This window comes from Penaeus vannamei, chromosome 12, assembly GCF_042767895.1.
Source record: "Penaeus vannamei isolate JL-2024 chromosome 12, ASM4276789v1, whole genome shotgun sequence".
Lineage (NCBI taxonomy): Eukaryota > Metazoa > Arthropoda > Malacostraca > Decapoda > Penaeidae > Penaeus > Penaeus vannamei.
This window is the reverse complement of record NC_091560.1, coordinates 23,595,311-23,610,310: the sequence shown is the minus strand read 5'-3', so window position 1 is coordinate 23,610,310 and position 15,000 is coordinate 23,595,311. Positions and strand designations below refer to the sequence as shown.

Sequence of the window (15,000 nt, the reverse complement as noted above, 5' to 3'; positions counted from 1 at the left end):
TCGAAATGAATGCGATGGAAAATAGTAAAGTCTGACACGCCGTGTGAGTGTGGTAAAACAAAGAAGCAGATAAAACGCGCGACCCCTGATTGGTCAAGTGAGCTTACAATTGAATTACATTTTTCCCTCGACTGGAAATTGATCATGAACCAGTCTTTCCGTGTTTGTGCGCGGCAGGAAGGGCTCGCGAGGGGAACGGGGACCGGGCGGATTGGCTCGCTGTGCCACTTGCTGCTCCACGCATCCTGCGGTGGGCGCGAGTCAGGCATCAACGGCGTCAGAATCAGTTTTATCGGCGCCACTGCCCGCACCAATCAGTTCTCAGTTTCCCGTACGATTGACCAACGCCAAAGTAGTCGGAATCGCCGCCGACGACACTCACAGCCAGGAGAGTCGTCGCCATGGCCCTGGCGACCGAACGCCCTCGCGGGGCCGGGTCTTTCCGCCTCATAAGTTTCGCGACTCCAAGGCCTGATTGATGGGCATGGCAAGCTACGTCGTCTGTCGCGGTTCGTTATTACAAGCAGATTATTAGTCTTTAGAAGACAACCATTTGACTTTTGTCTATGTTACTTTGAAACTACAAAGCCACACATGACAGGAGAGGGTCTTTTCGTGGGTGTCTGCCATGGTTTTCAAGCTCAGAGCCTAGAACAGGACAGTGCACACGGGCCAAATGAAGGGAGGCGCTTTCTAATGTGTAGCCCAGCCTCGCTTCACGCTCCTCCCTTGCGATGGAACGATGTGCGAGGCAAAATATTGCTTTGGAGCTCTCTCTGGTGGCTGCCTGGGTTTGCTTGTTTCCTTGTTTGATGACGGTATTTTTGCCTCCAGTGTAGTCATGATCGTCATCACATCACTATCGCCATTAAGATAACTGTCTCCATACTGATATTATATACATACATACATACATACATACATACATACATACATACATACATACATACATACATACATACACACACACACACACACACACACACACACACACACACACACACACACACAAATATATATATAAATATATATATATATAAATATATATATGTGTGTGTGTGTGTGTGTGTGTGTGTGTGTGTGTGTGTGTGTGTGTGTGTGTGTGTGTGTATGTATGTATGTATGTATATATAAGTGTGTGTCTGTGTGTGTGTGATTATGATTCTTTAACATGTAAATCATAAGGAAGTGATGAACGCCAAAAATAACATTTAGAAAATCATATATAACCTCTTAGCGAACGAGGCTGAATAGGGGAGGAAGGCGAATAAAGAGAGAACAAAAGAAATGCAAAATAGATAAAAACCAGACTAAGGAAGAAGAAAGCAGAAAAGCACAGCAAGTAAAAAAGTTGAATTAAAGCGAGGAAGGAGTGAGAGAAGCTAGAAAGGAGGAATTACTAAAAAGGAAAATAGGCTATTGTAGTCAGGAATGGAGCTGGGAAGAAGGAAGGGACAATGAAGAAGAAGAAAAATGATGAGAATGGGAATTAAAAGTGGGAAAAGGAGAGAGACATAAACCGTGAATTCAAGTGAAATAATATCCATCATTTTCGGAAGATATGAAATGGAAAATTAAGGCGGTTAAAGCAAGGACAGCGAGGAGTAAGAATGATCTTGGAAGAGGAAAATCTTTAATAGTAAGGAAATGAAATTCTAATGAACGCATAAAATAGGTTTTAAATCTCTCTCTCTCTCTCTCTCTCTCTCTCTCTCTCTCTCTCTCTCTCTCTCTCTCTCTCTCTCTCCCTTCTCTTTTAATGACGAAAGTGAATTATTGCTCACGAAGGTGATGGGCTATTTATAATCCGCTTGCAATTTAGGCCGAAATTCCAAAGTATAAAAGTTTATAATGGAATTGAAGCTTGAAATATTGATTTATGGAGTTCCTTTTTGGAAACGACATTTTGCCAAGAAAGTAATCTGAAGGTTATCTACAGACTAATTATTTCTCTCTCTCTCTCTCTCTCTCTCTCTCTCTCTCTCTTTCTCTCTCCCTCTCTCTCTCTCTCTCTCACTCACTCACTCACTCACCACTCATCACCTCTCTCTCTCTCTCTCTCTCTCTCACCACTCTACCACTACTCTCTCTCTTCTCTCTCTCTCTCTCTCTCTCTCTCTCTTTCTTCTCTTTCTTTCTTTCTTACTCTCTCTCTCTCTTCTCTCTCTCTCTCTCTCTCTCTCTCTCTCTCTCTTCTTTCTCTCTCTCTTCTTTCTTACTCTCTCTCTCTCTCTCTCTCTCTCTCTCTCTCTCTCTCTCTCTCTCTCTCTCTCTCTCTCTCTCTCTCTCTCTCTCTCTTCTCTCTCTTCTCTCTCTCTTTCTCTCTTTCTCTCTTCTCTCTCTCTCTCTCTCTCTGTCTCTCTCTCTCTCTCTCTCTCTCTCTCTCTCTCTCTCTCTCTCTCTCTCTCTCTCTCTCTCTATCTATCTATCTATCTATCTCTCTCTCTCTCAATTCATCCGTCAGTCAGAGTATTCTAACTATCTATCTCTCCCCTTTTCCTCTCCAGAAAGAGCAACATCTTTTAGACTTTGGTATATAAGCCCTTAACATCATTTCGGAAGCCCTCAGGGGAAGAAACAGCCAATGTCTTCGCTCAGTGTCAAAAACACCACGACCTTTTCACACCTTTTTTTCTGTCTCCTATTTTTGTCTTCCTTTTTTTCTCTTCCCTTTTTTATGTGAACGAGGAAGAGGCAGTAAATCACCGTTTTCCTCATAGTGTTTTCGGACAAATACCTTGTCACTCTATATCACTTCGAGCGGCCTTTTCCATTCGTCTTGGCCTCGACTTCTGTGCCCGCCAGATGCGTGTAATTCTTGGTCTGGATCTTTTTGTCCGTCTGTCTCTTTCGGTCCCTTTCTCGTTCTCGGTCTCTGTGTCTTTTCTTTCTGTTTGTGGCTTCGTCTGATCCTTATTTATTTTTTCTCTCTCTCTGTATTTCTTTCTGCTCTCTTTCTCTTTCTGTCTTTGTTTCTTTCCCTCTCTCTCTCTCCCTCTTCCCCTCTCCCCTCCCCCCTCCCCCCCCCCTCTCTCTCTCTCTCTCTCTCTCTTTCTCTCTCTCTCTCTCTCTCTCTTTCATTCTCTCTCTCTCTCTCTCTCTCTCTTTCATTCTCTCTCTCTCTCTCTCTCTCTTTCATTCTCTCTCTCTCTCTCTCTCTCTCATTCTCTCTCTCTCTGTATGTGTGTGTGTGTATCCTCTATCTCTTTTTCTCTCCCTCTAGTTAAATATGAAATGTATTTGTGCGTAAGTTAATGCATATATATATATATATATATATATATATATATATATATATATATATATATATATATATATGTATGTATGTATGTATGTATGTATGCATATTTATTCCCACGAAAAAAAACGAGTAAACAAACAAACAAAGGCACTATATTTCCGCCAGTCAATAAAAAAATATTCAGTGCAGGAGCAAACTTTTGATGAGCGCACCACACACACGCTACGGTGAATGCCTCTGGGCTAAATAATCAAGCTCTATGAATAATTATAAATCCTCCCCTCACATGCTCCTGCGCCCAGACGCCGACGAAGGAGCAGTGGGCGGAGGAGAAGAAGGAAGGAAGGAGAAGAGGAGAGCGTCTGGGGCTGCGGGAGCTAAGGGGCGTTATCCGTCTTTTTGGATCAGCTCTACGCATTTTGTTTTTGATGATCGTTCTGTTCTCGTGCGGATAGGGGGAGCCAGATGGGTTTATCTGATGCTGTTTTGTCTTTGTATTCATCAAGTGGCGCCGCAGCTGGACGTATTTCCCAACTTTTCTTTCCATTTTTGAAATGCCATCTCGACCTAACATCTCGCCTACATATTTTTATCTCTTGCGCTCTATCGTTTCCTTCCTGCTCCGTTATTACTTTCTCCATCTCCGTCTCGCCATCGCTCCTGTCCTCGCCTCTTCCTCCCTCCTATTTTCACTCACGCCTCCGTCGTCACTTCCTTTCGCTTCCCTCGCCCGCGTCTCCCTTCTCCGCTTTCGTCTGCATTGAGCCTCCTTCCCATTCTCCCCACTTCTTTTGACACGCTTTCCCTCTCGCCTCACGATTTCTTTCTCTTCCCTCCTGCTTCTCCTCCCTCTCCGCCTCTCTCCCTCTCGCCTCACGATTTCTTCCTCTTCCCACTGCTTCTCCCACCTCTCTGCCTCTCTCCCTTTCGACGATCACCCGCTCCGGTTCTCACAAAATATATTTATTGAAACCGGAGGAATACAAACCAATAACAACTGCCTCAAGGAGGACCGCGTCGCATGTCAAATTTTAGCAACGACATCACCTTCGATAAGATATTTATCGAGGGTCATATTTCAGAAAATACGAAAACAGCTTATGACTGCTGTACGGTATTTTGAGTCTTGGTAAGAAGGCTTTAAGCGCGAGAAATGTCTCCATTGTTGGAGGTTCTTTGCAAAGGTAAGGGCGGCTGCAGATGTTTACTTGCCGAGGGATATTAGAACAGCATTTTATTTATGCCTTCCCGGTGAACGAGAATTCCCCGGGCATTTTCCTTTCCTCTGCCTTTTAATTATCGTATATGGGTGAATCTTCCCGTTCGGATTTACACGAAGAATTTTAAAGGTTAGAGATATCTTTTCTCTCTGTAAGACTCTTGAGCCTACCTATCTCAGGTCTCTTTATGTCCGTCTGTGCACTGAATATTGATATAATCCTCCTGTTTTCAGACTCGGCGGAATATCACTCCTAATGTTTTCAGCGAACTTCATTCCCCTCATGTGTAAACACGAACAAACTCGCCCAAACTTAGTCAAAGAAATGTGTTACGAAATTGTACGCCACAAAAAAGGCCGTCCATTTATATTTCCAGACTTTTTTCCCCTTCTTTCTATCTATTTCCTCGGGCCTGATCGTCTAGTGAATTAATCCATCCACTCCAGACTGAAGCGAGCATGAGCAGCCGAAGCGGTCGCTTACGTTCCGGATCGCTGCCGACGCTCCCGACCAGACTTTTGTTTCCCTCCGAGCCTTCAACAACTAATTCCAATTCTATTCGATGAGAACGAATGTGGGGAAAAATTGAGTCCGACGGTTTACAATTGCGGCGGGCGTCTCGGACGGGCGCAGACGCGAGGGCGGGCATTTTTGTGCTCGGTGGATTTCCCCAAGTACATCACAATCCGTTTGTCCATACACTTTACGAAAATGGAATAGTGGTTTGCTTCGCATTGATTGTCAAATTTCTCCTGTGCTTTATAGCGATTACATGTATCACCTTTCTATCGCACTCCTATCCCGGCTTATAAGATACAGCTGGAGGGAAAAGGCTGTATTAATAGTTTCGGTGTTCGATATAAATGAAACCATGTTTTAGTCCGTCTCCACGCCAACGACGTCGTCTGCATCACAACAATGAGGTGACTGTGTAGGATCATGGGGATTGGAAGGAGGGGGGCGTGGTGGTGATGAGGGAAGGGGGGGCCATCGGAGGAACTATATTATCCCGAGTCACCCGAGCTCGCACGCAAACAATGATGATAAGAGACACAAAGACAATGCCGTGTACCTGGACGTAGCGCTGGACAAGGACGGCGGAGGCTGGGGAAGACGAAAGGGAGGGGGGGAGGTGGAGGGGGAGAGGGAGGAGCGGGGTAGGGTTGTGGAACGCTTCTACTAACATTGGAAGATATGAGAGAGGTTTCCAATGCGGTATGAAGGCATTCCCTTTATTGTCGAAGAAATGGATAGATTACATTTTTTTTGTCAAACATCCGAGGAAAGAACATATGGCCGCCGTTATTAAAAGCATATCGACGTCGGAAGAGGCCATATATCATAAAGATTAAAGGGCCTACAAGTAATTGGACGAACGACGCATGCACGCACATACGAACAGGCGCACATATTCCTAAGTATCAATTCATACCACATCACACCACAGCATACCAGGGGGAGAGAGAGAGAGAGAGAGAGAGAGAGAGAGAGAGAGAGAGAGAGAGAGAGAGAGAGAGAGAGAGAGAGAGAGAGAGAGAGAGAGAGAGAGAGAGAGAGAGACAAAGAAGAGACGCGAGAAAGAAAAAGCGCGGAAAGCATGACATGATAAGACAGATACTGCACGCTCTAAACGAATATTAAGTTATTTTTTGGATTAATATTTAATCTATTCTTCTCTGACTACGGAATTATATTCATTTTTTTTTTTTTTTGGGGGGGGGGCTCTCCGGACTCCCTTCAGAAAAGTTTGAAATCCGCAGTTACAGAAAGTCTTTATTTTTTAGTATGAAGATTTCACTTTCTTTTCCCTTTTCGGTGATATTGATTTCCAATGTTACTTCAGTGGACCTGTTGACTCGCGTGTGTGTCGCCGCGTATGCGTGTGCGTGTTTGTTTGCACGTGTGCGTGTGTGTTTGTGTGTGTGTGTGTGTGTGTGTGTGTTTGTGTGTGTGTGTGAGTGTGTCTGTGTGTGTTTGTGTGTGTGCTTGCGTGTTTGTTTGTGTGCACGCGTGTGTGTATGTATGTATGTGTCTCTGTGTGAAATTAGATAGACCAATGTTTGCCAGTCCCCTCCAAAAAGTGATTTTGCATGTTAATGAATAAAACTTATTCCCCCGTAAAAAAGAAACACACTTAGATGAATCAAAACCTTCCCCCTCTCGAGCCCTTGAAATAAAATCAAGAGAAAGTGGGAAGTGAAAGAGAGAATAAGAAAAATATAAAAAAACAATCGTTTTTTCTCTCTGGCTTTAAAGGAAGGAAGGAAGGAAGGAAGCGGGAGCGAGGGAGGGAGGGAGAGAAGGAGGGAGGAGGAGAGATCGGCCAGAAGAGGGGAAAAATCCATTTGCACTCCAATTTCACACCACCCAAATCTCCGCCCGTCCACCCCTCCATCGCGACTGGAGGACACTCGGGTGGAGGGAGAGGGCGGAGGCGAGGATTTATAGATTAACAAAGCAACAAAACAAAAATAGGAAGGGAGAGGAATCGCGGGGAGGTCGCGTGGGTAGAAGAAGGTCGAAGGAAAGGCGAGAGAGATGAAGATTTCATCTTTTTTTCATTTCTTTTCTTGGAGGTTAATTCAAGTAGAAGGAAGTTAAATGAAAGGAAAGTGAGCTGAAGATTTAGGTTTTACTGTAGGTCACTTAGATAGAAGTTTGAAGAAAAGAGAAATGAGCTGAGAAGGTTTCCGCGTAGGACTCGTGGGGAGGCAGTGAGAAGGCTAAGGAAGGGAAGATTGAAGAATAGGAAAGAAAACACAAAGACAGTCTCGATGAAAGTGAATAGAGAAAGAAAAGGAAAAATAGAAGAGGGGGGGGGGGAATGTCCCCACTGTGCTCTGTTTTGACGTTGCAGCTTTCTTTAAAATCCCAGAAGCAGAAGTTTTTTTTTCTTATTGTGTGCAAACTTCGTAACCCTCTCAGACTCGGAAGGAAAGTCAAACGCACATTTATTTGTTCCGGGATTAAGGATTTATTTACCCTTGATTTTCTTCGGATTTATGTTTCGTTTCCTATTTCTTCTTTATTTCATGCTGTACCCTCTCTCTCTCTTTCTTTTATCTCTCTCTCTCTCTCTCTCTCTCTCTCTCTCTCTATATATATATATATATATATATATATATATATATATATCTCTCTCTCTCTTCTCTCTCTCTCTCTCTCTCTCTCTCTCTCTCTCTCTCTCTCTCTCTCTCTCTCTCTCTCTCTCTCTCTCTCTCTCTCTCTCTCTCTCTGTCTCTCTCTCTCTCTCTCTCTCTTCCTCTTTTTCTTTGCCATCTTTTTTCCCCTTCTTTTCTTTTCTCTTCCTCTTTATTCCTCTCTTCTCTTCCTCATTTTTTCCTGCCATCTCCTTTAAAGTATATTAGATCAAACAGATTTTTTTTCTGTTTTGGCAATAACTCCAAATGGCTTGACACCTCACATTTTCCTTTCTTTTTCCTTTTTTTCCTTTCTTCAGTCTCCGGGTAGGGGTGAGGGGTGGAGGTCTTGCTAGATTCCCTCCTCATAATCGCCCTGACCTTGACCCTGACCTTGACCCTCTGAAGCGAGCTCTGTTGACACCTTTTGATTTCCGTCCTGCATGTAACGAAGTTCGATTCCCACAACATCATTTCTCATTGTTGATTTTTTATTTCTTATGTTTTCCCCTATGAAGCGTATTTCATGTTTATTCTCTTCTTGCATTGCTTCGGCAGTTCCTACTTTTTTTCTTATTCTCTTTTACTGAGTTTTGTTTTTATGTTCTGCTCTCTTTCTGTGGGTAATCATTTTCTCGTTTTCTGTTTTTTTCTGTCTTGTTTCTTATAGCTGTTGTTTATATTTGGTTCAGGCTAACTATCGTTTCGACTTTTCTCTCTTTCTCTTTCTCTCTCTCTCTCTCTCTCTCTCTCTCTCTCTCTCTCTCTCTCTCTCTCTCTCTTCTCTCTCTCTCTCTCTCTCTCTCTCTCTCTCTCTCTTTCCTACCATTTCCTTCGCTCCCCCTTCACCCGTCTTTTTTTCCTTTCTTACCTCCCCCTTCCATCCCTCACAGTTCTCCCTTTCATCTTCCTCCTTCTCCCCTTCCCCATCTCCTTCGTCTGCGTCTCTTCATGCCATTCTTTATCTTTTGTCCGCCGTACTTCTCTTCCGTAACCGAGACGCGGCGTCGACGTGCGGGCGTGCGGGCGCGACCAAGGAACCCGCTCTCAAGATCGGTAGATTAAGGAGGACTCGTCTTTCTTCTGTGCGCCCCTTGCCTTCTTATCCTGCTCCTCTTCTCTGTTATTATTATCCTTCCTTCTATTTCCTTTTCCCTCACTTATCATTCAGTTCTTCCTTTCCCTCTCTCTGCCGGTCTTTTTTTCCTCGCTCCTCCCTGCTCTTTTTTGTTCATTGCTTTTATCTTACTGTACCTTCCTCTCCCTCTTTCTTTAATGTTATCTTATCCTACTCCACCCCTTCTTTTTTTGCCTCTTCCTCGTACGTACCATACTCCACCCCCTTCGCCTCTTTATTTATTCCCCTCTTATCTCGCTCCTCCTCTCCCCTCTCCCCCCCTTTCCCCTTTGTCTCGCCTTCTTCTTGCAATTTCATCGCTCTTCTTCTCATATTTCTGAGCTTATTTCCCCCTCTTTTCTCTCTTCTTTTCAGGAGCCTTAATATCCCTTTCTTCCCCTCTCCGTCCCTTTACTCATTATAAGCCTTTTTTCTCCCTCTCTTGACCTTTGCTTATTAATTCTTTTCATTTTCTCCTCTTCTGAAGACCAAAAGGAAACCCGAAAAGAAAGTTGGGATCGACACAGCAAGCGATTATGGTAATGCGAGTGATGATCATGATTATGATGGTTGTGGTGATGATGACGATGATTATCATAATGATGATGATAATAATTGTGATGGTGATATTGATGATGATAGTGATAATGATAATGATGATGATGATGATGGTGATGCTAATAGCAGCAGTAATGATAATAATAATGATAATGATAGTAGTAATAATATTAATAATAATGATAATGATAATTATAATAGTAGTAATAATAATAATCATAATGATATTAATAATAATAGTGATAATAATCATCATAATTATAATTATGATGATGGTAATAAAAATGATTCCAATAATTGAAATGATAATAATGAATATTATTATAATGTTAGAAATAAATCAAATACAGCAAAGATACATCCCTTACTGCACAAAAGGGGTCATGACAGAATTGCGAGGTGACGTCACGAGGTTCATGAGTTGCCATGAAGGAATTAAGAGATCTTTTTTCAGGGCGTTTAAGGAGACCAACTGGCAAAGTTTCTTGATAATGCCATCTGACAAAAAAATGAATTAGAAGTGTCGGAATAGTCAGAAATTTAGAGCGTGAATCTGATAAATGTTGATTGGCAAGGGCGGGAAGGAGAAAATGGAAAGCCAAAGAGGAACAGGAAGAGAGGGTAAAGAAAGAGGAGGAGATAAGAGGCAGGGGAATGGAGTGTGTCTACAGCGATCGCCATCATCTGAACCTTCTACTTGCTATGGAGTTGAATTCGATTACATCCCCTCGTCTCCCCTCTCGCCTCTCGCACACCGCGACTCGCTAGTTAATCTCATTACCAAAACAATTATATGAGATCCAGGTCGTAGCCTCTTCTGGGCTCTTCTGCTGCCTCTTAGACCCTGCCTCTCCGCCCTCCTCCGTCAGTCAATACGCAAGCGGGTGCTGAATGTGATCACTCAAGGGGCACCCCGGGGGAGTGACGAAGGGGGCCGCTGCTGCCTCCCCTGCAGGACTCGGCAGGGACGGTCTTGCCCTTGCCGGGAGAATGGCGGAACTAACTCACTTTCTGCTAGTTCCGGCAGCTCTTCTCTGTCTCTTTGTTGTTTACTCTCTCCTTCTCTGCTCCAATCGTTCTTCAACGACTCCCTCCCTCTTGCGCTCTTCCACCTTCCTTTCCTCCCCCTTACCTACCCTACCTCCTTCCCTCCGTCTCTCTCCCTCCCTCCCCCCTCCCCTTCCCTCCCTCTTTCAACCCCCTCCTTCCCTACTTTCCTCCCTCCCTCTCCATAATACACACGGATAGATATAAACATATGCGCGCGGGTTATCTGCGCCCTGATGCTCGCTCAACACAACTTTCGTCCCGGCACAGAAGCATTTTCTCCGGCCTCACATAATGCTTACCGACCGCTAATTAGAGAACTTTTGTCTTATTTCTCTCTTCATGGTAATTATTGTTCGTTCTGAGTTTTACGAGATTTTTAAAAGACTGATATCTTTGTCGGACATTTCTTCCGTATAGTTTGCTTAAAGAAACGTACTATATCGATATTTGATTTTTTTTATACATGTGATTGGTTTTCACGGAAACCGTTTTTTCTGTCTTTCTGTTCCGAAATATAGTATTCTAGAGTATTTATCCCACTTTTTCCCCAGCCTTTCATCTTTTCTCCCTCGCGATTTCCTTTTCCATTCCCGGCGGGATGGAAAACCCGGCCTGGAACGCTGGCCATCGCTCTCCGCTCTGCCGAACTCGCCAATCTCCTCCCTCGCTGTATCCTGCGTCCGTCTCCTCTTCTCGCGCTCCCATCCTTCCGTGACTCGGCGATCGATCCGGTCTTCTCATACCTCCTCTCTCTCGTAATCAAGAATATTTATGCCTTCTTTTCAGGTGTGTTTTACCTCAAGGATGATTGGTATCAGCTGCGTCAGTTTAATATCGGAAGATCTTTATGCTTCCCGAGGATCTCGGGGCCTCGGGTTTCGCTCGGGTTACTTCGCTTATTTATGAAATTTCTCGAAACGGAAAGTAGCAGACGAAGAACAATATATCTTTTTCCCGCTTACAGATATTAAGGAGAAACAAGGTTTGTTTCTTTTTCTTCGCCCTCTCGAGAAGTTGGACTCACCTTTCCCTTTTATTCCTTGACAGTGGCTCCGACGAGCATCGAACTCCTGGGACGAGGCCGCGAGGAGGTCATAGAGGTCAACGAAGGCGAAGAAATCACCCTCGAGTGCCAGGTGGAGGACGCCAAGCCCGTCGCGATGGTCCGCTGGTACAAGAACAACGAGGAGATACACTTAGGTAAGAGGTGGCGCTCGTCTCAAGGAGCACAGAACTTCTGCAACCACTCGGGGTCGAAGTGGGACGAATCTTCATTCTTCTTTTTTCTTCCTTCTTTATCAAAAAACAACCGAAACGAATGCACGGTAATTATGTGTAAGAACAGAGGATTTCGGATAACTTTAGCACAGGAAATGTTACTGAACACTGATGTATCCGATTGTATTTCTCCTACGAGTGAACTTTAATAGTCCTGTGAACTTCTCGGTTGGAGGAAGGCTGAAAGGCGGACATGCATGCGCGTAATGCGTAGTCAAGCAAACGTGATCCAGACGGAGTGAATGGGGCCTCATGCGCGTCGGGGCGGAGGGAGAGGGAGGGAAGGAAGGAAGGGGAGGGGGACCGAAGGAAGGAAGGGGAGAGGGAGGGAAGGAAGGAAGGGGAGAGGAAGAGAAGGAAGGAAGGGGAGGGGGAGCGAAGGAAGGAAGGGGAGAGGGAGGGAAGGAAGGAAGGGGAGAGGAAGAGAAGGAATGGGAAAGGGAGAGGGAGGGAAGGAAGGAAGGGGAGAGGAAGGGAAGGAATAGGAAAGGGAGAGGAAAGGAAGGGAGAGGGAGGGAGGGAAGGGAAGGGGAGAGAGGGGAGGGAAGGAAGGGAAGAGGGAGGGAAGGAAGGAGAGAAGGGAAGGGAAGGAAGGAGAGGGGGGGAGTGTAGGGAAAAGAGAGAGGAAGGGAAGGAAGGAGAGAAGGGGAGAGGGAGACAATGAAGGAAATGGAGAGAATGTGTGTGAGATATGGAAGGATAGGGTGGCGAGAGAGAAAATGAGAGGGAGTGAGAGTGGGAATGTGAATGGGCGGAGAACAAGGAAGGAGAGTCAGGGAGAGGGATTTGGATTGGTAGGAAGGGAGAGGGAGGAGGAGCGAGAAAGGGAAAGAGAGAGAAGAGTAGATGAAACGAGAGGGAGAGAAAGTAAAGAGTTGGGGAGAGTGGGAAAGTAGAGATAAATAGAATTAGAGTGAGAGTGTTAAATTTCTTTATCCAATGAAAGATTTATTAATAACCGCTGTTCAGATTTTTTTCCTGAATTTTATTATTTTTGTGAGTTTCTACCCATTTATAGATAATTTTGATAGACAGTGAGTGAAGCAAGTAGAGTCAGCGAAAAAAATAATAAATTAGATTTATTTCCACCTCAGAATTTTTCGGCTGCCTGTGTGTCCAAGCGACACATACAAAGTGTGTGTGTGTGTGTTTGTGTGTGTGTCTGTGTGTGTGTCTTAGTTATAATAATCTTTTTAAAAAAGGCGGAAAGGTCCATAAAATTGTCAAGTATTCCCTGTAGCCAAAAAGAAGAAAAATATTCAACGTAGATAGCAGAGACAAATTAAACTACATGTTAGACATTCATGTACTGTAAACTAGAAAGAACAAAAAAACTAGAATTTATTGTTTGGTCTGAAAAGGTATTTTATTTGTGAAATGAGAATTATGTGGAAAGAGGCGTTTTTTATCGTCTTTCTGTTTGAAATTACACGTGAATGTGTCTATTTTGTGTACGTGCGTGTCTGTGTGCGTATCTGTGTATGTGTGCGTGTCTACTCTTTACAACCTTTAGTCTCCTCTCGCTCCTTCCTTTCCGTTCGCACCGCATTTGATTCTCTCCTCCGCTTCCCTCTTTCCTTCCTGCTCTTTCTCTTCGCTTTTCTGACCCGCACGGTTTCCATCACCCGGGGCTTCCGTGTTCTCCTGTTCTCTTTGTGTTCTTTTCCTTTTTTTTTGCCAAACCATCTCTAAAATCGCGTTAGCATTATGTAGATTAACAGCAACATGATTAATGGCATGTCGCTATGAAAATGTTAAGAGGGACGACAAAGCTTAATGACCGGGCTTTCAATCGACTATGAAATAATAATATAATTACTGTTGAGTGCGGATTGCTGGAGGCGACGCAGAGCGCGCCGCGGGAAGCCGTCTTGAGCGAGATTCCTGTCCTGCTGCAAAGGCGTCGTCGATTCGGCGGCTGTTTGCTAGTTGGTCTGCTTTCGCTTTCATTTATATATATATATATATATATATATATATATATATATATATATATATATATATATATATATATGTATATATATATATGTATGTATGTATATGTATATGTATATGTATATGTATATGTATATGTATATATATATGTGTGTGTGTGTGTATACATATATATGTGTGTGTGTGTCTGTGTGTGAAAGAATAACGATACTAGATAAACTAAAAGTAGCACATTGACGTGAGAATATATGTGGGGCGCCTCCAGCAGGGCGACAGGCGGCCGCAGTGCGAGGACTTCTTCGGCCTCCTCCGCCATCCGTAGACGCGTTTGCTTATGGGTTTGTCTCGCTGGTATATATTACTGAGGACCCGAAGAGACAGGTCGTCATTGCCCGAGGGATCCGCGCTGATGCGACCTAAGGCGCGAGATCCTCTGACCGACGCGCTGTCACCCGAAACGTATTCCCGGATCCCGGACGCCTCCTGCGGCACACACATGTATACACGCACATACACACATATAGACGTGTGTGTGTGAGGAAGAGAGAGAGAGAGAGAGAGAGAGAGAGAGAGAGAGAGAGAGAGAGAGAGAGAGAGAGAGAGAGAGAGAGAGAGAGAGAGAGAGAGAGAGAGAGAGAAAGAGAGAGAGAGTAGACAAACAAAGACGGGGATTTAGCGATAAGATCAACTTCATATTATGATGACCATCAAAAGGACTTTTGGCTTATTCACAAAAAGGTAATTTTGTTAATTTAAATGATAATCGCATCTTGTCCATCCTCCCTCCACACCTCCCTTGGGCCCATGTTTCAGCTGGCGTAATGCTGGCGACGCGCTCCCCTGGGCCGGGCCCGTGATGCGATCAACATGAGATTAATCCTTAGAAATAAATTGTCTCCCAGAACGACAAGAAAAATCGTCTTCCGAGATTCCGAGGCGGTTCTTACCCGTGCCGAGACTCGCGACGCGTTTGAAAAAAAAAGAGAAAAAAATCGAAAATATGACACCGTCAAATCAAGCCATTACATTTATTAGCCTCCTCTAAACCCACCTCCCATTTATATAACACCGCATCATCGCAAGTTGTTTATCAGTGTCGCAGAAGGGCCATCTTTATCGGCGAGACGGCGATCTGGTCTCAATAGTGTAGTTATCAGTTTGTGTCACAGGACTGCTTAAGGGTGTGGAGGTTAAGAGGGGGAGGGTGGAGAGGGAGAGAGGAGACATAAGGAGGGGAAGGGGGTGGTGACGAGGGAGGAGGGGAGGGGAAGAGGAGTGGTGAAGACGGAGAGGGAGAGGTGAAAGGGAGTGGTAAAGAGTGAGAGACGGAGGAGAAAGGGAGTGGTGAAGAAAGAGAGGGGAAGGTTAGAGAGGAGGGCGAGGGGGAAAGGAGAGGTGGAACAAGACAGATGATGGAACGCTCTGAGCCGGGGCGTCTGTAAGAGCTCTGTGGAAGGTGTT

General features: G+C 44.5%; 1 protein-coding gene across 4 annotated transcripts in view; it reads left to right on the top strand.

The window, feature by feature from the left end:
- The window catches only part of LOC113802662 (nephrin-like), a 192,317-nt gene that overhangs the window by 105,971 nt on the left and 71,346 nt on the right, over nucleotides 1–15,000 (top strand). For all 4 annotated transcript variants that reach the window (XM_070128026.1, XM_070128025.1, XM_070128024.1 and 1 more), the window contains exon 4: nucleotides 11,374–11,526. In XM_070128026.1, coding sequence (XP_069984127.1) covers nucleotides 11,374–11,526 — 153 coding nt within the window. The remainder of the gene's footprint in view (nucleotides 1–11,373; nucleotides 11,527–15,000) is intronic.